The sequence below is a fragment of the Hippoglossus stenolepis genome, chromosome 14, assembly GCF_022539355.2.
Source record: "Hippoglossus stenolepis isolate QCI-W04-F060 chromosome 14, HSTE1.2, whole genome shotgun sequence".
Classification (NCBI taxonomy): Eukaryota; Metazoa; Chordata; class Actinopteri; order Pleuronectiformes; family Pleuronectidae; genus Hippoglossus; species Hippoglossus stenolepis.
The window spans coordinates 25,181,865-25,208,020 of record NC_061496.1 but is presented as its reverse complement, the minus strand read 5'-3'; the positions used below and the strand labels follow the sequence as shown (position 1 = coordinate 25,208,020).

The 26,156-nt window shown below is 43.1% G+C and overlaps 1 protein-coding gene across 1 annotated transcript; it reads left to right on the top strand.

Annotated features, from left to right (window-relative positions):
* The first annotated feature begins 12,477 nt into the window (after window positions 1-12,477).
* LOC118121443 (meprin A subunit beta-like) lies at window positions 12,478-25,927 on the top strand. The gene is made up of 16 exons (XM_035177309.2): window positions 12,478-12,528; window positions 12,731-12,839; window positions 12,950-12,977; window positions 13,404-13,454; window positions 13,553-13,590; window positions 14,116-14,194; window positions 14,281-14,398; window positions 14,868-15,046; window positions 15,413-15,631; window positions 17,295-17,444; window positions 20,321-20,536; window positions 21,163-21,419; window positions 24,352-24,562; window positions 24,640-24,816; window positions 25,401-25,654; window positions 25,771-25,927. Exons 2-16 carry the CDS (start codon window positions 12,798-12,800, stop codon window positions 25,813-25,815), a joined length of 2,064 nt encoding a protein of 687 aa, XP_035033200.2. The 5' UTR covers window positions 12,478-12,528; window positions 12,731-12,797; the 3' UTR covers window positions 25,816-25,927.
* The last annotated feature ends 229 nt before the right edge of the window (window positions 25,928-26,156 follow it).

Sequence of the window (26,156 nt, the reverse complement as noted above, 5' to 3'; positions counted from 1 at the left end):
GAAATTCAGATTTTCATGACTGTTTAGATGATTTCTCAAATACAAAATCAAACATAAGAAATAATACATTTAAAGGGTTTTATTTGGAACGGGTGTATTAGTCATTCTCTCTGGATTATTGTGGATTAATGATGTTAATCTGACTCGTCCTTGTGGCAATCATCCTAGTTGATGGCATTTTTCCTGTTTTGTCAGAGAAAGAAACAAGGATTCGTGGCGATCCACGTCTTAAATTGAGTGTTCAAGGGAAATTGTAGATGTGCACGATTTCATACACTTAATTGATAAGGATGGGTAACAAGGGAAGTCAGGGACTTCAGAACCCAGAAAGTCCAAATGGTGGGCTTTATGGTTGCAAGAGTGAGGACGGGAAAGTGTGACATTTTCTTCCAATATGGTCCAGAGACTTTGCTTTTCCTCATAACGGGTCATTCATTGTCGAAAAAAATTAAACTTTTGAGAGAGAAACTCCTCGAGAAAGAGGAAGAATTAAAAAGCAAAAAAAAAAAAAAATCAAGGTCGCGGAAAGACATGTGGAAAGACAGAAGATAATAAGAAAGTGTCTTGAAATGTGGGAAAAAGAGGCAGAGTGTAGGGACAGAAAACAAACATTTAAACAGATGGCTAAGGTTGATAAGAAGGAAACTGAGAAAGTAGAAAAGAAATCATATAGATCTCTGTATTCTCCATTACAGGGTGTGGCAGTCCTCGCCTCGATGCCTGCCTTCCTCCTCACCTACGACAAAACCCTCCTCCATATGATGTGCAGAGACCAGACTCCACCCACCACTCTCCCAGTCTATGGAGACGGGGCAGCGGGAGGACTGAATGATGACGCCACCTCTTCCTCATCTTTAGGCCCCACTGACTTTGGAAAGATATGTCCGCACTGTGGGGGAGACCTCCGTCTGACTTCACCAGACTGGGATGATGCGGTTAATGCAGCATACGTCAACGCTCTCAACACACTCCTCAACGCCCTGAGGACCGCCTTCCCCAAATAAAATTGACATGTCCAAAATAATGGGGTGCAAACAACAACCAGGCGAAACCGTAGGAGATTTCCTCACACGTCTGACCGTCCTGTTTAATCAACACAGAGGCATCCCCATACCTGACACCCTTGGCAACAAGCCAGGGCCTTATGAATGGTCTGCTCCCCCCACTACGGGCAGACGCAGGCCACACCTGCATTGGGCTTGAGGATGCTCGCTTGACAGAGGTCAGATGTCATGCTGAACATGCTGAACGTCAACACAAAGAAACCAAAGACAAAACTCAGCAGAAAAAGAATCAACAACTCCAGAAAGCACAGCTAACCATGATGCAGGCTGTGTCAGCCCTGTCAAGGCCACGCAGACAAGATAACGCTGAGAGCGGAGCCAACTTCACTGTACCAGGAAGAGAGGGGCGCGGACGTGGCCGTGGGCGAGGCTTCTCTGTACACTGGGCAAGGGACTGCCCCCAGCAGCGAGAGGACAGGGAGACAAGAACTTTCACTGCCGACTGAAATGCAGAAAGTGAGGAGGGGGCAGACAGGGGGAGACGACCAATCTACCCGCCGAGGATCAGAGAAAGGGAAGTGAAACACACACACACACAGAAGCTAAAGCAATGAAGATATCGCTTGCAATTCTAACCACACATACACACAAAAGCTCCAGCAATGAAGAAATCGCTTGCTAAACTAATCGCACACACACACACACCAGAGCAAACACAACTTTGTGGTTCTTATGTTAAGTACAATAGTGATGCTTTTAAGAAAATGCCTCAACTCGAACTGTGTGTTAACGGTCACAAACTTAATTTCATGGTCGACTCTGGTGCAGGTTATTCTGTGGTTAGGATGTCAGATTTGCCCACATCTCCTGAGATGAGTGGTCGCTTTATATTCTCTCAAGGTGCCAGTGGTGCCAATGTAAAAGAAGATTTCACAAAACCTCTCAAATGCGCCGCTCAGTTTGACAAACATCCCATAAGGTTTGAACATGATTTTCTGTTGTCTCCCTGTTGCCCAATTAATCTATTAGAAAGAGATTTGATGATGTGTTAGGCCTCAATTTTGTATCCTCCCCTGATGGAGTGACAGTTACGCACAATTCTTCTTCACAATGTCACAGACCACACATGAGCAACTGCTTGTATATCAGTGGCAACTTCCTATAAATGCCTCCACTGATCTGCTCTCCAGGTCAGGGTCTCTCGACACCCCTTTTTTCTGATTTTATGCACACTGATTCATTGCACTGCACTTCACATGTGACAGACACAGCAGATCACGTTTATGAATCTCTGTTTTTGCCTTTTCCTGATGATTCTCTGAAAGTGTCCAATATTTTTTGGTCTGGTTCCAGAAGTGCAGCTTCGGTCTCACTCACTGACCAACAGATGGCACTGTTTCGCGTCTCGAATTCCAGCCCTCACATCTCGCTCTCCAAGTCCCATGATGACCAGTGGCAAGACTTAGGCCCATTTGTCAGATCATGCCAGGCTGCCGTTGATTGGCAACCCACAACCACGCCTGATGTAATGTATTCACCCAGTCTGAATGCATTTGATCTGAAAATGTCTCCAACCTTCTGTTCTCCAGCCACACGCTCATTTGTTGTGACTGAAAATCACCTTCATTCTGATGTAATGTTGTCCAGCCCCTCTGATGTTTTCTCCTTTACTTTCAGATCTGCCTGAAACACTGTGGGCAAAGGACAAATATAATGTGGGCAAAATCACTCCAAAATCTGATTATAGGCCATGTAAAGAACAATATCCACTCAGACAGAAAGCAGAGGAGGGGATACGTCCTGTTTTTGAATCCTTTTTGCAGGCTGGTGTAATTGTCCCCTGCCCTGATTCATCGGCCCGCACTCCACTGTTCCCAGTTAAGAAGATCAGAGACAAAGGTCAACCTACTGAGTGGCGGTTTGTGCAGGATCTGAAGGCTGTGAATGATGCTGTAATTGCTCGATAGCATATTGTTCCCGACCCATACACGCTGTTTTCCCAAATTCCGTCTAATGCAGCGTGGTTTTCGGTTGTAGACTTATCCAATGCTTTTTTTTGTGTTCCTGTCCACAGGGACAGCCAGTACTGGTTAGCTTTTAATTTTGAAAACAAGGCCTACATTTCCACACGCCTGTGTCAAGGCTACTGTGAATCTCCATCATTATACAATCAGGCTCTCAGGAACAGTCTTGAATCCCTCATCCTCATTCCGGGTTCAGCTCTCTTGCAGTATGTTGATGATCTACTAATTGCCAGTCCCACACAGGAGCAATGTGAAACAAATACGATCGCTTTGCTGAGACATCTGGCTCATGAGGGCCATAAAGTCAGCCTCAGCAAACTAGTTTGTTCAACAAACTGTCACGTTTCTGGGTCATGTCGTCACCAAAGATGGCAAATCCCTGTCTGATAAGAGAGTAGAAGCTATTGTTAACATGCCTAAACCCTTGACGAAGAAACAACTCATGTCATTCATCGTAGAACGTTCATTCCTGACTTTGCTCTTCTTGAAGCCCCTTTAGGTGCTCTGTACCATGGCAAATCACTCACTCCTCACGAACGTGTCGTTTGGACTCACGAGGCAGACGAGGCATTTGTCACACTGAAGAAGACGCTGCAGCAATCTCCCACTCTTGCTCTCCCTAACCCTGACAAACCTTTTGTTCAGGCTGTGGATGAGAGAGACCGCTGCATGACTTCCGTCTTCCTTCAGTCTCATGGTGACAAATATCGCCCTGTCGCCTGCTTCTCCGCCGAACTTGATCCGGTGGCAGCCGGCCTTCCACGTTGTGCGTGCAGTGGCCGCCTGTGAAAAAAGCCGTCCTTGCCTCACGAGACATAGTAGGTTACTCTGACTTGACACTCCTTGTTCCTCATACTGTGTCTCTCATTCTTACAGAACAGAAGACCTCAAATCTCTCTGCTGCTCGCTGGTTGTGGTATCACACTGTTCTTCTTGACATGCCCAACTCGGTTCTCATCTAACTATGGATGTGCGAACACACTGTGCATATCATCCAGCCAGTGATGGAACTGTGGAACGAGAGAACGGCACACTCAAAACTAAACTTGCAAAGTGCTGTGAAGGCACAGGTCTTGCATCGACAAAAGTGCTGCCTCTGGTGCTGATGTACATGAGGATGAGAAAACGAACCCCACATTGGTGTGGATCCTCCGTCTTCTCCACTTCCATCCACAGACTTGTGTGATCATGATATGTTGTCCTATTGCTCTAACCTGACTTCTTCTCTTTCAGACATCAGGAAACAGGTGGCAAGGGCCCTACCAGGTACTGCTCACAACCCACACAGCAGTGAACGTTGCTGAAAGAGCCACCTGGATCCACGCCAGCCACTGCAAATGAGTACCAGCTCCATCTGACCAGCTGACGCCTTCAACTGAAAGCACACACACTGATACTTCCACAGGTTGAAAAGCACCGAGAGTGTTGTATGATTAACCACACGAGCGTTCTGCCACAACACAGAAGAAATCTGCCTGACAACTGAGACGATGGACAGGCCACGGCCATGGCATCCATTTCGACATCCAGGGTTGTGTGGCCTGAGAGGCTCGCTATACGTGTTACTCATGATCTCCTCTATTATTGTTTTGCACATTATTCTGTCTAGATGCACTCCTGTAAAAGTCTCTGATGATCTAACAAACTGTCTTTTCCTACGGTGTCCTCTCAGAACCATCCAGCACATGCAAATTTGACTAGACACAAGAGAAGTGATTCAGGTCCCCTTGATCCGTAACTTATTCCCCATCCCTCCCTACCTGGACACTGACAGCACAGATGGTTCTGATGACGATACTCAATTTGAGTTTTTTTATGTTATTTTCTCCCCCCAGCTTGCTTATGTGTTTCTTAGTGATTTCACTAGACAAAAACAGCTACTGCAATTATCCTTTCAACTTCATATTTTATGATGCTTTAATTTGAATCTCTGTGAATTTTTAAGCTTGATGTGAGTTACTTTATCAAGTTTGTACATACTGAATAAATTTTACTTCCAGGCAAGAATTAAAAAGGTTTTTACTGGATATTTTCAACCTTAGATATACTGTATGTTGACATTTAACGTTTTATTACATTTTAATATGAGTTACTTATGCCAATCAATACAGTATGTTAAATTTTGATAATGGTTAATGAGATTATGATGTTTCTTGATTATTTTTCGATAATTTTGGATCATATTTTTATTGATGATCAAAGGGGGAAGTGTAGTGGAAAATTGCACTGACCAGTGTCTAAGGTATTGGAAATCCCCCTGACCAGGTGTCTCACTGCTGTGATACTGTCTACCTGACAGGATGGAACCCTTATTTGGCGGTGTCTCACTGCTATGACCTTGATAAACAGGGTGCATGCCCTTATTTGGTGATGTTTTTCTTCCAACTGCTACAGCGGACGGACAGACACAGACAATGATCTCATGTCTTTCATGTCTTTTTTCATATTATGTTTTATGAAACGCCTCTTTGTATAAGTTCTGGCTTTTGTGAACTTGCGGCCAGTTCCATTTTGAGCACCCGTGCTTGTTGTGTAACCTCTGCAGAGCTTACTATTATAAAGACTCAAAGGCAACTCCAGTCTGAGAATTTCATTATTTCAAATCTCAAGATGAATTTCCATCACAACTTCTTTGTGTCATGGTATTGTCATAGATTAAACAGAGTATTTTGGACTGATTACCGCCATCTACTGAGTTGGTGCACCGTTCCTAGAGGTACTGCAATACAAGGTCGATCCAAGTGGATTCAAGATTCAAGATTCAAGAGTTTATTGTCAAATGCACAACAATTACATTAAGCAGTCGCTGGCAATGAAATGCTTGGGTCACAGGCTCTCTTAAAGCAATGCTCCGAATATTACAAGCAAAAAAATATTGAATAAAATAATATAAAATAGAATATAAAAATTTTAAAATAAAATATATATATCTAAATATATATATACACCTAAAGAAAAAAAACAATAGTGCAATTATGTGCAACAGTGGAAATATGCTAAGGTGCTGGTTTAGTGGAGTTATTGCAGATTGGAGGAGTTTAAAAGTCTTATGGCCTGGGGGATGAAACTGTCTCTGAGCCTGGTGGTGCGGGCCCGGATGCTGCGGTACCGTCGGCCAGACGGCAGCAGGCAAAACAGTTTATGGTTTCCTTTGATCTATTAGTCACATCATAGTCCTTTAACCCCCTTTGTTTGAATTTCTTAAACCTCCTTTGCTTCAATTCCTTTAACCCCCTTTGCTTCAATTCCTTTAAACTCCTTTGCTTCAATTCCCTTTCTATTCTTTAAAGGTGCTCTTTATCTCAGAAAAATAAGAAGTGAAGAATCAGTCTGCACTAACCAGCGAATTGGTAGAACAAAGAAGATAAGAGATTTTTCATGAGAATTTGGAAAACACATCTTGAACAGCGAAAATAACAATTCGTAACACACATTAAAACAAACAACAGTCGCAATGGAGATCACTCGGAGAGTGAAACAAATGGATATAAAGGTAGAGACTGTCCGCCCGTACTTCGAGTCCTTTTTTACGAAGATCACTGCAGAGCAGTGGGAGCTGTTGAAGTCATGCAAACCGGATGAAGCTACAACATTTATGTTGGCAGATCTTCTGCTGAAGTTAATGACGACCGTTTCAGATGCCATTGCAAAGCGATGTCCCGATGCACCCTTGTCTGAGGAAGAAGTTCGGTCCATTCTGGGCGACACTCTCAACGACAGTCTTTCACCAGGCACAACAAAGTCTAAGAGTTTGGATAAGCTCACAGACTTGGTTGTTGATGAGGTGACGAAGACTGTCAACTCCACCTTGTCTGCAAGCTCCACCTGTGTGAGCTCTGAGAAGCCTATACCAACCCGCCTCATTAACCCCGCTAAAGTCCAGAAGATGATCTGTTATGCCTGCGAGACGTTAAAGGCAGATGCAAAAATCAAACTCTTGCTCGAGTGTCAATCGCGCAGGCGAAGTCGGGCCATTTCCTCAGAGGAACAGGACGCTTCAGATGATCCCATTCGGATGTGTAGGACCTCTTCAAGCTCCCACTCTTCAGGAGTCAGCTCCAAGTCAGGTAGTTCCTCAGAGGGAGGTTCAACAACAAGCAGTATGGACAGTGGGAAGATGCTTGTCCAGGAAACAATCAACAATAGTTTGACTGACATCACAGACTTCTTTAATGAGTTCAATGACAGCCTCTTTCTCAATTCATCGTTTTCTCCAGAGATTGATATGGCTTTAGATGAAATTATTGAGTCAATCAATAAGGAAAGCAAAAATGGAAAGGAATCTCCACAGCCAAACCTCTCAATCAGTAAAGGAATGAGGACGATCAATAGTCTTTTCATAAAGACTTTTGCCACAGCAGGGACGCTTCAAATACTGACAGGGGTCGCGAAAAAATTCAAGGAGGAGACCAAAGTCAATAGGAGGCTGACGATACAGTCATTGATGGCTAATATTGACGCTGTGCTTCTGGAGAAGGAGAAGCCGGGAGGTGGAAATGAAAGTTCTGCATTCCAAACACTGAAAAAGCCTCCATCTGAAAAGGTTCTTGTATTCACAAAACAGCTTTCAGATCTCATCTATGCACACATCGCACCTGGAAGGAATCCAGACAGTAGTTCAGGTCCAGTGAAAAAGGTGGCTGTTCCTAAGGCACACAGGGGCATATATGCAGACATTCAGACCAGGGTGTTTTGTTTTCTGTCCTTGATAAGCTGGTGGCTGAACAACCAAGTTAACTGCCACACAAAAAGGGTGTCAGAGGCTTTTATGGCCATCGACTCACTGGAAACAAACAAGCAGTCATCCTCATTAGAGGTCAACAGCATTGAGGAGAAAACATCGAAGCAGTCAACATCATCAGAGGTCAGCAGCGGAGGAATGAAAGACCAAGAGTCAACACCAGCAGTGTTCAACGGAATTGAGAGAAAGGAACGCAGAATCATCAGTCAGCGAGGAAGAAAGATCTGGTCAACATCATCGGTTCAACCGTCATCATCATGGTCAGCGCATTGAGGAGAAAACATCAAGCAGTCAACATCATCAGAGGTCAGCAGCAGTGACAATAAAAGATCGAAGCAGTCATCACCAGCAGTGTTCAACAGAATTGAGGAGAAAAGATCTAAGCAGTCAACATCATCAGTGTTCAACGGAATTGAGGAGAAAACATCGAAGCAGACAACATCATCAGAGGTCAGCAAAGAAAAGGAGAACTCAGCATCATCAGACAGGAACTCCAGGGAGAAGATTGCAAAGATGCTGGCAGCAGACAGATATAAAATGTATGTCAGTGTTCTCTTGGACCAGCTCATCACACGAAGCTATAATAAGGCAAAGGTGACCAGGACTGATGTCGACATAACAGACACAAGTCATCATCTGCTGGAGAGAATATGGGCCGAGGTCAAAGACATTGACTCAACTTTCAACCCCAACACAATCCTTGACGAGGTCATTTTCAAGGAGTTGTGTAAGAAGTGGCCTTGTCCAGAGATGCTATTGGTTTCCTTTCTTTTAAGAGATCCAGAACTAGAGATATCAATTAGCTCCTCTTTGAAAAGACGCCTGTGCAAAAAGCCTGGCTTCTTCTCTTCTTTCAGAGCAGGCTTCTCTTCCTTCTTCCGGAGATAAAAGGTGGATGATGTTATTCCGATAGCTTCACTTTCAAATTTAAATATGTTTTCTCCAGGTGCTCCTGTTATCCCCACATTTATAAGAATGAATAAAATGTATAAAATGGAATTATTTGCTCTCAGTATTTATTCCACTCAGACTTAAGTTTTGTTGTGGCTTTTCTCCAGGTGCTCCGGTTCCCTCCCATACTTAAAACAATTATTAAAAGATTCAAAATCGAATAATTTGTTCTCAGGATTTATTCCACTGAGACTAAAGTTTTGCTGTTTTACAAGCTGAAAATTCACTGTTTCACAGGTGCAAGTAGCGATCAAATAGCGATAGTAAGCATCTAACTGTCAGATATTTTCAGAATAAGACACAGATGCTGCTGACTACCATCGTAAATCGATACAGTGTTACTTGATTGTGTTTGTCTTAATTTTGAAGGAAATTTTTGATTAATTCAACTAATTCAATTTTGGAGTTAAATTTCTCCAGGAAGAAGGAAATATTACAACTGCAACATATTTTTTATATCTCACTTATGTAAAAAGCAACAAGAGTTTATATGATTTAATATATAGGATAAGATGTAGAATATCCCTTGTACGTCTGAAGGTCTTCTGCACAAATTACCACAAAAACACATTTAGATGTTAGCAGGTGTTAGGGCAAACAGCGGATGTTAGGGACATAACTTCAGTTGTGCACCTTAGCGTCATCAAGTGTTTTGACCTTCTGATCAATGATACAGGCCGAACTTGAGGGTACGCTGAGGATAAAGGTAAATCTGACTGGCTGCTGGGTATTATGGCAGTACTATGAAAGCCATGTGGCTGCTCAGTAGATCAGACATCATTACTCTTTTGCCTTTTTGAACTAAACTCTGTACCATTTTAGAACATAGGACAAGATGGAGAATATTCCTTGTACGTTCGACCGCAGCAATTAATGCCTATTGCCAGTTGATGTTAGCGGATGTTAGTGACCACCAGCGGATGTTAGGGACATATCTTCAGTTGTGTACCTTAACGTCATCAGGTGTTTAGGCCTTTTAATCACAAGACATCCTCTTATAACCCTTGTGTTGTCCCTGCTTCCCCCGGCTGTTGGCCCCCTCACATAGCCCACCCCATATTAAGACGCACACGTAGCGCAATAGACAAGTGAGCAGCCCTTGCAGATGTATTTGTTATACCCGCGGCACATGGTGTGAGTTTTACAGTCCTTTTTCCTGGGGCATATCTGACACCTCTTCCTCTTACTCGCCCCGAGCGGGGCTGCTGCTACGGCTATGGAGGAGGCCGGACACTCGGGTCGAGCGTAGTCAACAGCTCTCTGTGCGGCGGCGGCGGCGGCTTTACAGCCTTCACAACCGCGGCGGACGCGCCTCCACGGGGATGCGCTCCCTTCGTGCGATGAACGGAGTCACGAGAGCCTTTCCCAGCTGCTCTAGGAACACCCTCCGCTTGTTCCGCTTGCCCGGCATCCAGTCTGGGTTGATCTCTCTCCATATCACGAAGGCGTTGTAGGAAGAGACGTCGAGAATGTTGTGAAAGACGACCAGGGCCAGCCGGTCATCCTCCTGCAGCTGTACGTTCCGATCACCTTGTCTAGGTTGTCCACGCCACCTTTGTTGCGGTTGTAGTCCAGGACGATGACCGGTTTCCCGTCCTCGCGGTCGCTGATGTCGGCCTCGGGGTGCCGTGTGCTCAGGAGCACCACATTCCTGTTTTTCTTTGGGATGTAGGACACCAGAGTGGCAGTGGGCGTGAATGCGAACTTGGATGAGAACACCTCTCTTCCCTTGACCGCGAGCAGCCCGGTCGGGAGCTCGGGCTTGTTCTTCCGAACAGTGCCGACCACGGTGAGCTTCCTCTCCAGGAGCTGCCGCGCGAGTTCGTAGGAGGTGAAGTAATTGTCGCACGTGACGTTACGACCGTGCAGTCCCTCCGTTACATCGAGCACTACCCGCAACCCCCCTCCGCTGGCTTTCCGGTGTACACTTGCATCTTCCAAGCGTAGCTTGATTTCGCATCGCAGGCCACCCACGACTTGATCCCGTATTTCGCCGGCTTGCTGGGCATGTACTGACGGAATGGACACCGGCCTAGGGAGAAAAACAGGAGGAGAAGAGATGAGAGGAGATGAGATGAGGACGAGGACTAGCAGCCGCTATCTACATAACATAACATAACATAACATAACATAACATAACATAACATAACATAACATAACATAACATAATAATAATAACCTCTGAACGGAACCAGTTGCTCGTCCACGGTCACTTCGGCCCGGTTGTAGAGGTGCGCAGCCGCGACACCCACGCGCCTCTAGACCTCTCGCGCGGCCGCCAATTTGTCCGTGGCTCGCCCTGCGCGCCTCGCCTCGGGTCGCCGTCGCTGCCGCCGCCGCCGCCGCCGTCTCCGTCTCCGTCTCCGCCCTCTCTGTCTTCTTCTCGGTCTGCTTTTCTGTCTGCTTCTCGGTCTGCTTCTCCATCTCCTTGTCCGTCTGCTTCTCGGTCTGGCTCTTTCGCGTCCTCTTCGGGTTCAGAGGATGGTTGCTGGGAGAATAGCTGTTGGAGAACCTGTTCTCTGGTGAAACGCTCCTGACGTGAAATCGTGCCATGGTCCGGGAGGGTGGCACACTGAGAATGGCGCACCTGCTTCTCTGTGGGTCTAATACACCCCCCTAGATTACAATTGGAATCAGGTGTGGGTCTAAATGACCCCACAGAGCACCACAGCGCCCTCTCTGGGGGTCTAAATGACCCCCCAGGAGAATCGAGAATGACAATCCATTGGTCTCAATTACCCCAGGAGAATTGGATAATGACAATCCTTGGGTCACCCTAACCCTAACCCTGACCGGCCAGGGCTTGCGTATGATCACACGCATGCATGCACGCACACACACACACACACACACACACACACACACACACACACACACACACACACACACACACACACACACACACACCATCTGGGCCAATCCGACCCAGGAACAACACGAGGGATAAGCATAATTTTTATTTTATTTTTTGAGATAATAAACGCAACATGAGTGCTATGAATATTGGAGAATAGACTAACACACAGGTCCACACATGTTATGTGTGTGTTACACAGTGACCTCCTCACATTGTGCTTCCACTGAGCAGACGCTCTGAAACAAGAAGTAACAATCCTTTGCTCTCTCAGTACAGTTTGACCGGTAGTAAGTCTCATGAGGCCGGACCACTGAATGAGGATATGTGATCTGGACACAGAAATAAACATGAAAAGGAAGACCTTGATCAAATAAAGGCAACAATAGTCTCAAGGATTGTCTTTTGATATTTGTAATTATTACGATGAAGACCTTACAGTTTTGAGTTATTCAGACTCAAAACAATAACACGGGACTGTTTAAGTTCTCATCGAATCATTTGGTTTTGGTTGTCTGATAGTTCTTTCAGAATTTTATATTTTTAGGCCAACTGCGCTTGTGCACCTTGACATTTATGTCCGATTTGGCTTTGAATAAACATGGGGGGGGCAGCCACTGGCTTTCAAGGCTGTTTTCTTGCATGGTAGTCATGAGTACATGAGTTGACACTGAATTGGTCAATACACATTAAACAGCACTATGAAAACATTTACCTTTCCATTTGTTTATTTTTTTATCTCTCTTGCATGACGTTGGATGGAGGGTTTTTGCGGAGCACTGCGGCAACATTACACCTATGACCTTTGTTTTTTTCAAAGCTCTTTCCACGCTGCCGGAAATAAAACTCTGGTTGACTCATCTATTTACCTTGATTATTAATTGTAAATGCAAACGGTTCCAAGCAGTTAATACTCTCAGAATCTGCGGGGAATAGACACCATGTACAAGCCAGGTCTGTTCATTTGTACTGTATGTTTGTTGTATTGTTGTTTTCCAAACCACCTGCACCTGTGCATGTTTATTAGTGGGATTAAAATTCTCAGATAAACTAATCATGACTTTTGAATTAATAATTAATTACACAGTCACGTAATCTTCTCCAACCAGAGTCATAAAAGTGACTATTGCATGCTGCTCTTTCTTCTGTACAAAAGCAAAGCAGCAACTCTACCTCAGACACATCAAGGCTAGAAGCAACACAGTGTGTCAGCAGCAGGAGTCATGTCACTCCGGTTCCTAACTCTGCTTTTTGGCCTGGGTTTGGTGAGTGTGAAGCCCTTTGAGAGGCAGGATGTCAGTTAATGTTTCACAATTAAATCATGGCATCATTTTTTTCAATAAATGTTACGTGCTTTATTTAATTTATTTTACAGACGGCAGCTGCACTAACAGGGGAAACAGGTGAGTCAGATGATATGATGGGTTCTTCGTCAGTACTGATCAAAAGAGGGAGACAAAACATTGACATTTTACTCAGAAGTTCCAGATAAAAATGTCGTCCTTCCATATACAAGTATTTCAGTCTGAATGCTGCTAATGCAGAGATATTCTATTTCTTGGGGCTGTATTAAAATTTTTAAAAAATGGTAAATTGACGGTAAAATGTATAAATTCTATATATGTGTGTGTGTGTGTGTGTGTGTGTACGTATTTCTTCTTAAGTTTAATTGGATGCATGATTATATCTGTATATATAGTGTATGTCCATACCGCTGCAAATTGTCACTAGTTCAGCATTACTAAAGTAATTTCTATCTCAGAATCTGTTGTTTGTATGTTTAAGTTCATCATATTGTGATCTCATTTTGACTTATTCTTCTACTGCAGAAACTGATGTTGATGAAGGTCATGACTGGGACATCTTTGACATCAATCAAGGTTTGAGGACTCTCATTGTTTTTTGTTTGGTTTTGTTGTATTATGTCATAAAATGTTTCTGAGGCTTTTCTCATGCAAACACTTTTTTTTTTTTGCAGCGGCCGGGCTGGACCTGCTGGAGGGAGATATCTACATGGTAAGTCAGTGAGTGAACATAACAAATATAACAAATCTCTTCATGTCTGTGCATGAAGAGATATTTTGAGCACAGAGAAAGATTATATGCATATCTTTTGTTTTAGAAGGTGAATATAGCTATATTCATTCTCTGCTGGTGTTTCATTGTCCTAATAATGATCAGATCGGAGGTGAAACAACCAATCAGCAATTAAAATACTACATTTATTCAATTCGATGGTTATGTTGATAACAGAGCTAAATATTATATATATATATATATATATATATATAAAATCTACTATAATATTTTATTATTATAATTATTTAATTTCCTTTATTAATTCTAATAGGAATGAATAACCAACAATGTCTTTAAGTAAATCAATAATTTTGCATAACAATCAAAGAATGTCTGAAGTTAAAAAACACATAGTTATGGTTGAATCACTTTAGTGAGCCTGGTCAAGTTTGTGTTGTGTTTCTCCTTCATCGGTTTCTTATTCACCGTCTTGGTATATCTTGTTTTCTTCATTCTTGTCAGACATCCGGCAGAAACTCCATCATAGGAGATTCGTATCGCTGGCCAACAACCATTCCTTACTACCTGGAGGAGAGTCTGGGTAAGACACTGTGTGGAAATTCACAGTACGTGCCATGGTTATGCACTGAAGTAACATATTATTTAATTTCACTTTGGAACATATAGAAATGAATGCAAAGGGAGTGATCCTAAAGGCCTTTGACCAGTACAGACTGAAGACCTGTATTGACTTCACACCGTGGAATGGAGAAAAGAACTACATCTCTGTGTTCAAAGGCAGCGGGTGAGTTGAGTTTTCACTTTCAGACGTGTACATTATGTACAGTGGGTTGTTGAACAAGACAAAGCTATCCCAGCGCCTGACATGTTTGCTGGTTGTATGTTTCTTTGTCAACGGTCATGACACACATCCAATGCACAAAATGCTGCATCCAATGCAATAGCTGATATATTCATGTCATATTAACAGATGTAAATATTACACGCAACATGAAACTTGACTTAACAGAGAGCACATACCACCGCCAAGGCTAACATTGGATCTCCCCTTTAATCCAGATCCACTCCAAAAATTTAGTGGCTTCTTTCTTGGGTCATGCAGATACACAATAGTCTTAACCTTACGATGCCTTGAGGTAATGTGTGGCACTATATAAATAAATGAATGAATTGAATGGCTCTGTCAATATCTAAGGCACAAAACAACTGACAGCCACTTTGACAAACTTGCATTTTGCTTCCCCTCTCTGTAGATGCTTCTCCTCTGTAGGAAACCAGCAGGAGGGAAAGCAGCGATTGTCCATTGGTAATAACTGTGATCGTCTTGGAACTGTTGAGCATGAGTTCCTGCATGCTCTTGGATTTTGGCACGAGCAGTCCAGAGCTGACCGTGATGATTACGTCAACATCATGTGGGATCGCATTGAACCTGGTAAAGTTGATTTGTAACAACTTTGAATTACAGTCGCAACTTTGACAAATGGCAGACTCAAGTTTCGAGTTTTATTTGTCGTATGTAAGTTAACACAGGGTCAACGGTACAATAAAAAATGTTGGATGAGAAGGACATGTCAGCTCAGCATTGCAATGCAATAAGAGCAATGTCATAGAAATGTAAATAAAGTAAAAGCGTTAAATATTATAACAAATCTAATACAAGACTATTTAAACTGTACAGAAGCTGTGCTTAATTTTTCTCCTCATGTTCATCTACCATCTGAATACATCCATACACCCTGTTACTCTATCCATATCTGTAAAAATCACAAAACCAAGCTTCTTTTTATGCCTTCCTCAGGAAAAGAGCACAACTTCAAGACATATGATGACAAAGTGTCCAGTGCTCTGGGCGTCCCCTATGACTACGGCTCAGTGATGCACTACAGTAAGACTTCCTTCAACATCGGCTCTGAGCCCACCATCGTCACCAAGATCCCCTCTTTCATGGATGTGATTGGTCAGAGGATGGGGTTCAGTGCTAGTGACCTAACCAAACTCAACCGTCTCTACAAATGCAGTAAGTTAACCAATGAAAAAGACAGGTGTTTGATAGATTTAGAGCACGACAGCCTCAGGCAACACCTTGTGTGGGATATATCAGTATATTTATATTTATATATATGTATATATATATATAGGAAGTAAATAAGTGTACAGACGTATGGAGGATGATAATGGAGTCATTGCAATAAAGTAATAAAGACAGGGTTAGACATCATTGCCTCTAACAGCTGAGACTGATTTGTGATTGGTTGGATAAGTGTATCGACGGGATCTTGACAGGGACTGAGAGGAACAGAGAGGGGGATGTGACAGTTTGTTACTACGTTGGCTCTGCATTTATTCCTTTATCTAGCTAATATTAACTACTCATTAATATTATCTAGCTAATATTAACTACTCGTTAAGGTTACTGTCATCTGCCGTCAGAATAACTCTCAGTTCACGTACTGATGCCAGGCAAGCCACCATACATAGAATTTAAACATTTAAGAATTTTGCACAACCAAGTGGTCTGATTCATTTGTCATAAAAACATAGTGAAAGAAAGTGAAACAAATCCTGGAGGGTTCTTCCCAGGCCCCATCCCTGTTTGGTGGAAATCAGTTAAGTTGGTTTTGGTAATTCTGCTGACAAATAAACCATCAATCAAACAGACATAAGTGAAAATATAACCTTCCCTTGAGGTTGTAAAAAACCAAGATAATTTCAAATGTGACTGGATTCCAAACAGAATCAGACAAAGAACATATAAGCATAGTATTATAAAACATCACCAGAGATTAAATATTAAAATCAAAGTACATACTACATGTGAATAGGCTGCATAAACCTGTACTGGAGGGGTCCCTGGAGTGTTTGAACTAAACTAAATCACCCTATAAAATGATGTTAGTCTCATAATAACCTTGCAGGGTTACATGGACGATCAGAGTCTATCTAGCAAAAGCTGATTGTAAAATGTAGCCTATTGATAATATTGGGCACTAATCAGCTCTTACAAATACGCATCATGACTTTGAATAATCTGAAGATGCCATAAAATGCTAAAGTGATCATTGTTTATTTCAGTGATTGATTGTATAATTGTGTATTTAACCAGCAACACAAGCAGAAAATAGCAATTGAAGCCTTTAGTATTGAGTTGATTAACATCCCAACAAGGTAAACTGGCTACTATAGCATCTTATCCAGGTCCACTTCTTTAGTGAAGGTTTCCAATTGATTTCACTCTGAGCCCATGCCAGCAGTCATGTTTTCGCTGCTAGTTTTAACTTATTATTTGAGCTTATTTTCCTCACTCATAGTAATCAAACTGCGAGTATCAACACCCTGCACATATCAGCATCACTCTGTCCATGCAGGGCAAATTAATCTGTATGTATGATAGCGTGGTGGATCAGAGGTGCCCTGATTGATTACATAAGAAGTTTCCATCAGGTGATTATTGAGCCTGATGGAAACTTCTATTTATTTATATGTCTGATATTCAGTAGTGATCTTACCCTCCTCCTGCCAGTGTCTCACACTTTTCATACATTTTAAAAAGGCTGAATAATTGTGTTTTGAATAATCAAAATGTATTGAGGAATGGAGACAGAGCTAAGGTCAAACAAATGAAAAGTTTGGGTTATTCGAGTCCTTGGATCAGTGTCTGATCAGCTCTTCCCTGTCCACAGCGGAGTCCTCCACCTTTGTGGACAGCTGTGACTTTGAACAGGAGAACATCTGTGGGATGATCCAGGAACCTGGGAACACAAAGTGGGAACAACGCAGTTCTGTGAGTGGAGGGCCTCAGCACGACTTCACCACCATGGGGCAATGCAAAGGTGATTGTCAAACATTAAAAATGGATGCGAGTAACAAAGTACATTTACTCAAGTAGCGAGGTTTAAATTGTCACCTTTTTACTCCACTACATTTATTGGATCAGAGTGAGGTGTATAGCTGTTTAGATTACACTTAGTATGCATCTTTGTGTGGTTATGAATGTTACTGCTCCTCTTATCTGACTTCAGAGGTGCCGTTCCTATCTGACCCTCAGGGTTTGTGTATCTGAAAAACACAAGTAGCTGAATTGCTTTACAACAGTAAACTAAACAGAGTATCAAGCTTAATGATCATAGTTTAATGCTTCAAGATAAACATGATCATACTTCATTAAGGACTTTGTGCAGTATCTACCTGCTGGATAAACAGCTCATGGTTGAATCTGCATGTCTTAAGTCACCATTACCACTAACTACCACTTCTGACCTACACACAGTTTAAATTGAGCATCATATATATGCATCATATGCATTGCCTTCCATATTCAACAGACCTTAATCCCCATAGTAATTTAACTATGTTCCACAATTTCTGGATTTAGTTTACTCTTGAAAAGAACATAGTTCAGTTTGCTGTCCACTGCCTTGCTTCTGTAATGGGAACACTCATCCTCTTGTCAGCAGTATAACAATTATTTCCCTGTGCGCTGACATAACTGGAAGCAGAGCATTGATTTCACCCCTGTCTATGTGTATATGTATTACATTTAGGGTTGCAAAATTCCGGGAATATTCAAAGTTGGAAACTTTCCATGGGAATTACGGGAATTAATGGGAATAAACTGGAAACTTTGGTTGTAATTTATACTAACTGTATTTACCTTGTGATATACAGACACAAATATAAACATTTTGTTTTGTCATAAGCAGACATGCATGCAAACATTTCTAATACAAATTTTTTTTGACTTAATCTATTTGTGAGTAGAACTCTACCGTCTCTATGTGGATCTCAGGATAGAACCCGGTCAGTGAAAACTTATCAAAACCTGCAGGAACGATGGACTTAAATATGAAAATCTGACCTCAGCAGTTTCCTCTATGTGACAGTATGTTGGAGATGAGTATTGGTGGTTTCTGAATATATTTGTACTTTAGAGGAAATGGATGTAAAGTGCAAAGGGGAAGTAGTTTTACACATAAACGTCAGTTAATGGGAAGTAGTTCACAGGTGTTAAATGTCTCCTGTGGCTCAGCGGAGGAGAAAGCGATGCAGATGACCTCATCGACAATGATCAACCATAATCTTGGTTGTTTTAACCAAGATCATGCTGCAAGATCTAGAATTGCTAACGTTAGCCACTTGCCAGCAAGACAATTTTGTTCCTGTGGACTATAAATACAGTCACCTGTTTGCGTTGTCAATCGATAATGGATACAGCGTGCTTTCTCGGACAAGAGGACTTCGGACTTTCATTTGACGCTTTTGATCATGTCGGGTTGAGAGAAAAATTGACAGAATTAATCCATTAATTCTGTCAATTTGGTTTACAATAGCTAGCTACATCCTTTTCAAAGAAACACAGCGTGTGCTGCATTCCATACATCTTTAAAATAGAGTTTTGAATGACGTTTTTATTGCTCAGCCTTTAATTTGCGGTAATTACTTTTATTTTTGATAAGTAGCCCAACTCGCGCTTTATTGATGGACCCCAACAGCCGCGAGTAATCAAGGTGATGGTGTACTTTTGTGTGGACATACATACATCCTACTCTCACTGCCGTAAAAAGTTAGCCTACTGTATACAAATAAACTTGGTCTTAAAATGAACATGGCTTCAGTGTAACAAGTAATCAATATGCTAGGTAATGACAAAGACATTAAAAACAACAGAGAGTCATAGGTTTACGTTTCCAGCAGTATCTTGCCCAAGGACACTTCGGCATGAGGATTGAACCGCCAACCTTATATCTTGCTGAAGTGCCCAAGGACACTTCAACAACACATGTTCTGTTTTCTTTTCCCATTTTACTCAGGACAGTTTCTCTAGAATATTAACTTTTGGAGCTGATTGATCACAGGTCAAGGTCAACCAAAATCTAAATCTAAATTATACTGATCAGAAAATAATTCCTCATCACATCTTACATCTTAAGATAATTGACATGAACAAGTCACAAAGAAGTCAGAAAATGACATCATATTATTTATTTTAGGTATCTCTGCATTCTTTAGGACTATAGACATGACCTGAAGCTTATATAGTCTAAATAATAATTATTCTTTCATCACTATTAGGTCAGAAAATTATGTCCTATAATTTTTTGTTTCATAGTTTGTACTTCATAGTTTTGTACTTTTACAACCAATAACATTAGAAACACATTCTACATCCACATTTAGAAATGCAACATATTTACAATATACTAATGGAACATTTGTCATCGTATGTTTATATGACAAGATGATTAAGAAATGGCATTAAAATATAAAGTTTTAATTGTCTGATTGGGATATAAGGTGTTTGTGCAGGGTATGCATCGACCCTTCAATGTTTTTCTTTTTTTTTGGCATTCATAAAAAACTGTTTATGAATATTGTAAGAGAGAAGAAAATCTGGTAAGGGTCCCAGCAGACCTAGTTGAACTCTGCAATGTGTAAAGAAACTGCATGAGAAACGTTTTAGACTGTCTATTTAGATCGAAGACAGGATCTTCTCTAATACCTAGAATACACAGGGAATACATCAAACTACCAAATGTAGAAGTGAAAACATAACATCCTTGGTAGAAGTAAGATAAACCTGGGGGGTGTCTGGATTTCTGAAAGACAATTTACATTCACAGGCGATAATGCAGAGCTAACATTACTAGTTTAATTAAATGTGAGAAACTGTGGATGCTTAGTATGACCTGCTTCTCGGCTGCTCTGACAGGGAAAGGCTACTTCATGCACTTCAGCACAGCCTCTGCTGAACCTGGGCACCATTCCTATCTGGAGAGTCGCTGGCTTTACCCCAAACCTGGAGCTCAGTGTCTGCAGTTCTTCCTCCATAACACGGGGGCGGCTGATGATGTTCTCAACATCTTGGTGCGAGAGTACGACAAGAACACACTCAGCGGTAAACTGAGCCTCTTCAAGAGCATTTCAGGTAATGTATGACATTTTGCCCCAATTAAAGGGAACATGATAGCAAGGGATGATTTTATGTAAAAGATACAATATTCACATACAAATTTACAACTTTAATCCCACAGTTTGTAATTTTTACTGAGGAACATCGCCCTCTACATATTCATTCTGTTGGGCTCCAGAAACACAACTGATTGGTGGATATTACCCATGATTCCTGGCTTCCTAAACCAGAAGAGCTGCAGCAAAGAAACTCTGTTTATAATTCTTCATATTTTAAAGGTTTCCTGGCTTTTTAACTCATCTGCAGCTCGACATTACTCTTGAACTTGTCAGACCTGATTCTTACAATTGAAGCGGGGACCATCAGTTAGTTCCACAGTTTTCACAGAAGATCAAACTCACTCACCAACGTTACACCGAGTAAGAACAGGCGTTCAGAGTGAGGAGTGAATGAAAGAGGAAACCTGGCTCCTGCCTTTTCCAAGTCAATAAACCATCATGAACCAACACCATTTTGAAGCTGCTGTTTTAAGCGATGGGGAATGAGTTGTAGAGTGTTGCTTTAGAGTACAGATTATATAACAATTTCACCTATAATGCAGTGGGATTAATAGTGATTAATATACATTTTCTCTGCTACAGGAGGTGTCATGGGTTCCTGGGAGCTGCATAATGTCGATCTGAACGTGGCACAGAAGGCCCGTGTGGTTTTTCAGGCCGTGAGGGGAAAGAGTCCATCGAGTGGGGGTTTCTCTCTTGATGACATCAACCTGTCGTCCACAAAGTGCCCTCAGCACGTCTGGCGCATCCGCAACATCACCGGCCTGATGGCCACCACACCAGCAGGAGAAAAACTGTACAGCCCTCGCTTTCTCTCTCCAGCAGGTTACTCCTTCCAGGTACATGTCCTCTTTTGTTTCTCCAAGGTTTTTATTGTGTTTTTAGAAAAAAAGATCTTTACAGGAGAAACAACACATAAAAAGAAATAGAACACAAATACGAAGAACTAATAAATGAATAAAAAGCTTAAATTGGACTGAAATAAATGTACATAACAAATGTTAGAATGTCATTAGTAAGAACTAAATTTCATATGCTCTTAATACATTTGTCACAACTGTAAATATCACGATTTGGAATAGTTTGTTAATCTTTTGTCTGGCCCGCTGTAATTTATCGAATAGAATATTGATATTATAAATTACTTTATCATGCCCATCATCAAAAACATATGTTATTAAACAATCAAAAGAAAGTCAATGATTGACCTGCAGAGACCAGTGAAGAACTTTCCATTGCTTTTCTGATTTGAACTCAGATAAAGAGTTAATTATTAATGCAGGGAGAGATGAGAAAGTCAATTCTAGTGAAGAGGCAGGAGAGCAGCAGACTCAACCACTGCAGCCACTTAAAGAAACAGCAGCTTGAAATGATGACCCATTCCATCTCAGATATACAAATGTCGATGCTGTTAAACACTTAGCACAGCCTGTAAAAGAAACCTGAAGTCTACATTTTAAAGTTTGTAATGGTAATAGTAATTTAACATAATATATAGTGTATGGTATAATTTTCCATTACAAGTTCCTAAATGACATAATGTCTTTAACCCTTGTGTTGTCCCTGCTTCCCCCAGCTGTTGGCCCCCTCACATAGCCCACCCCATATTAGGACGCACACGTAGCGCAATAGACAAGTGAGCAGCCCTTGCAGATGTATTTGTTACACCCGCGGCACATGGTGTGAGTTTTACAGTCCTTTTTCCTGGGGCATATCTGACACCTCTTCCTCTTACTCGCCCCGAGCGGGGCTGCTGCTAGGGCTATGGAGGAGGCCGGACACTCGGGTCGAGCGTCGTAGTCAACAGCTCTCTGTGCGGCGGCGGCGGCTTTTACAGCCTTCACAACCGCGGCGGACGCGCCCGTGCGGGGGATGCGCTCCCTTCATGCAATGAACGGAGTCACGAGAGCCTTTCCCAGCTGCTCTAGGAACACCCTCCGCTTGTTCCGCTTGCCCGGCATCCAGTCTGGGTTGATCTCTCTCCATATCACGAAGGCGTTGTAGGAAGAGACGTCGAGAATGTTGTGAACGACGACCAGGGGCCAGCGCGCGGTCATCCTCCTGCAGCTGTACGTTCTTATCACCTTGTCTAGGTTGTCCACGCCACCTTTGTTGCGGTTGTAGTCCAGGACGATGACCGGTTTCCCGTCCTCGCGGCCGCTGATGTCGGCCTCAGGGTGCCGTGTGCTCAGGAGCACCACATTCCTGTTTTTCTTTGGGATGTAGGACACAAGAGTGGCAGTGGGCGTGAATGCGACCTTGGATGAGAACACCTCTCTTCCCTTGACCGCGAGCAGCCCGGTCGGGAGCTCGGGCTTGTTCTTCCGAACAGTGCCGACCATGGTGAGCTTCCTCTCCAGGAGCTGCCGCGCGAGTTCGTAGGAGGTGAAGTAATTGTCGCACGTGACGTTACGACCGTGCAGTCCCTCCGTTACATCGAGCACTACCCGCAACCCCTGGTTCTGTTCTGGGCGTCCGCCGCTCGGCTTTCCGGTGTACACTTGCATCTTCCAAGCGTAGCTTGATTTCGCATCGCAGGCCACCCACGACTTGATCCCGTATTTCGCCGGCTTGCTGGGCATGTACTGACGGAATGGACACCGGCCTAGGGAGAAAAACAGGAGGAGAAGAGATGAGAGGAGATGGGATGAGGACGAGGACTAGCACCCGCTATCTACATAACATAACATAACATAACTAACATAACATAACATTACATAACATAACATAACATAACATAACATAACAATAATATAAAAAAAAAAAGACTAACCTCTGAACGGAACCAGTTGCTCGTCCACGGTCACTTCGGGCCCCGGGTTGTAGAGGTGCGGTAGCCGCGACACCCACATGTCCCAGACCTCTCGCACGGCCGCCAATTTGCAGTGGCCTCCTCTCGGCCGTCACCTCGAGGACCATGTTATTTCCCCGTTTCTTGAGGGGAAGGTCTCTCTTTCCACGAGTCCGGTGGTGGTGGTGGTGTCGCCGTGGTCTTGTCCTCCTTCTTCTTCTTCTTCCAAGGATGAAGAATCTGCAGAAGCATCACCCACTGGGTCGTAGTCTTCGTCACCGTCGTCGTCTTCGTAGTCACCGTCGTCGTCTTCGTCTTCGTCGCTATCGCCGTCGTCTCCGTCTCCGTCCTCTCTGTCTTCTTCTCGGTCTGCTTTTCTGTCTGCTTCTCGGTCTGCTTCTCCATCTCCTTGTCCGTCCGCTTCTCGGTCTGGCTCTTTCGCGTCCTCTTCGGGTTCAGAGGATGGTTGCTGGGAGAATAGCTGTTGGAGAACCTGTTCTCTGGTGAAACGCTCCTGACACAACATCGTGCCATGGTCCGTGAGAGAGTGGCACACTGAGATTTATATGTGGGTCTAATGTACCCCCCTTGATTTCAATTGGAATCAGGTGTGGGTCTAAATGACCCCACAGAGCACCACAGCGCCCTCTCTGGGGGTCTAAATGACCCCTCCCATGACAATCGAGAATGACAATCCATTGGTCTCAATTACCCCAGGAGAATTGGATAATGACAATCCTTGGGTCACCCTAACCCTAACCCTGACCGGCCAGGGCTTGCGTATGATCACACGCACGCACTCACGCACGCACACACACACACTCTGGGTCAATTCGACCCAGGAACAACACAAGGGTTAAAAGGATACTTCACCGAAAAATGAAAACTCACTCATTATCTACACACCACTATGCCGATAGAGGGGTGGGTGAATTGTTTGAGTCCACAGAACTCACTTTATGCCGCTCTCTGCTCTACAGGTTGGCGCATATCTAAATGGAAGAAGCGACCGTCAGGGGTACATGGGCCTCTACTTCCATCTGACCTCAGGCCCCAACGACCACAACCTCAAGTGGCCATGCCCCTGGCAGCAGGCGACCATGGCCCTGATGGATCAGCATTCAGACATCAGAGAGCAAATGAACATGCACCGAATGGTCACCACTGACCCTGATAAGGTGTCCAGTGATGGTAAGAGAAGGTGAAGATATATATCTGCTGAGCTGGGTTAGTCCAACAGAGAATGACGGTTCAACATTTTCTCTCAGGTACTGAGCACTACTGGGATGACCCAAGGAAAGTGGGCTCGAAAGTGACGCAGTCTGATGGCAGCTTTTATTATCGAGGCCCAGGAACCGGGACCTCAACCTTCATCACACACAGCAAGCTGAGGAGCAGACAGTTCATCAAAGGAGATGATGCCTTCTTCTTCTTAAGTCTGGATGGTATGGAAGTCATTCAGACAGGACCAAGACATCACACACACTTATACTCTTTAGCTGTGTCTCGATTCAGGGGCCGCATCCTTCAGAGAGCGTGGTCTACACGGTCCATGAAGACATCCTCCTTACTGGGCGGCATAGGCTGAAACAAAATGAGACGGTCTACAGAGGGTTTTGGTGATCTGCGCCACTACTTTGTCCTGCCTTTATTGCTGTTGCCTAGCAACAGAGCTAAAGTTGGACACACCAAGACAGTTTTAATGCCCCTTGATTATTTTCATGTATGAATCGTTAGCTGTTTGGTTGAAGCGTGACACTCAAGTCCTGGACGTCTCATCACTTGCCGGCACCATTACCTCTTTGAATAATGGTTGATCTCTGAAGTGCAATGAATTCTGGGTAAATTTGGACTGGGAAGGATCAACACGTTGGAGCCTTCGAAATGGGACAGCCTCGTCGTGCCACTGTTACGCAATCGTTTTTTTTAAACACAACCTCTGAAGGATGCAGCTCCTGAATTTAGACACAGTTTATATCTGTTTCCTCCAGTCTCTGAAACATCTTGGTTGTTGTTTATTTGTCCTCAGATATATCTGACCTGCTGCAACCTCAGCCTCTGCCTCGCTCTGCAGACTATGCTGAAGCCAGTGCGATGAAGGCTGGAGACCAAGACACTCCACAGGCAGCAGCTAGTAACCACATGGTGATCGTGGTTGTGGCAATGTGTGTGTCAGCGGCCATTTTTGTGGTTTCCACACTATTTCTTGGCAAGGCGTGGAGGGTGAGGAGAAGACAGCGAGGCAGTGACGAGAGGGTGACATTACATGATATGCATTTCAGTGTGAGTCAGACTATTAGAGTCAGCACAAATTTAAGTCATTACAATTTATTCTAGCTATTATTTAGTGTGCAGTAACACTTACAACGAATTCTGAATGAGTCTATTTTTCATCACAGGAGCACCCGACCAAAGATTTACCCTCAGCTCTGATCTCTGCATGAGCTCCTCACTGACCAGAGCAGAGGACGCGTCACATCTCTGCACATGAATCGTTTTCACATAATCTGAAGCTGAATCTCGGCAATAAAATCTCTGACAGGAGTAGTATTCAAATTATTTTGTTCACAACTTCTCTCTCAATAGTGATTGATTTATTGTGTTCACTTTAAAGTCATCTCAAATTTACAGAAATCCCCTCTGAGGGGATTAAGGCAGTTTGCTAATTTATGGCAGAAAATGTACCGTAAACTTCTAGTCACTGGCTTTATGGTGCAGCAGCAACTCAATTTGACATTTTATTCCCTGAAAAAAGCATCATCCCAGTTTGAAGAGCTCTCTGTTC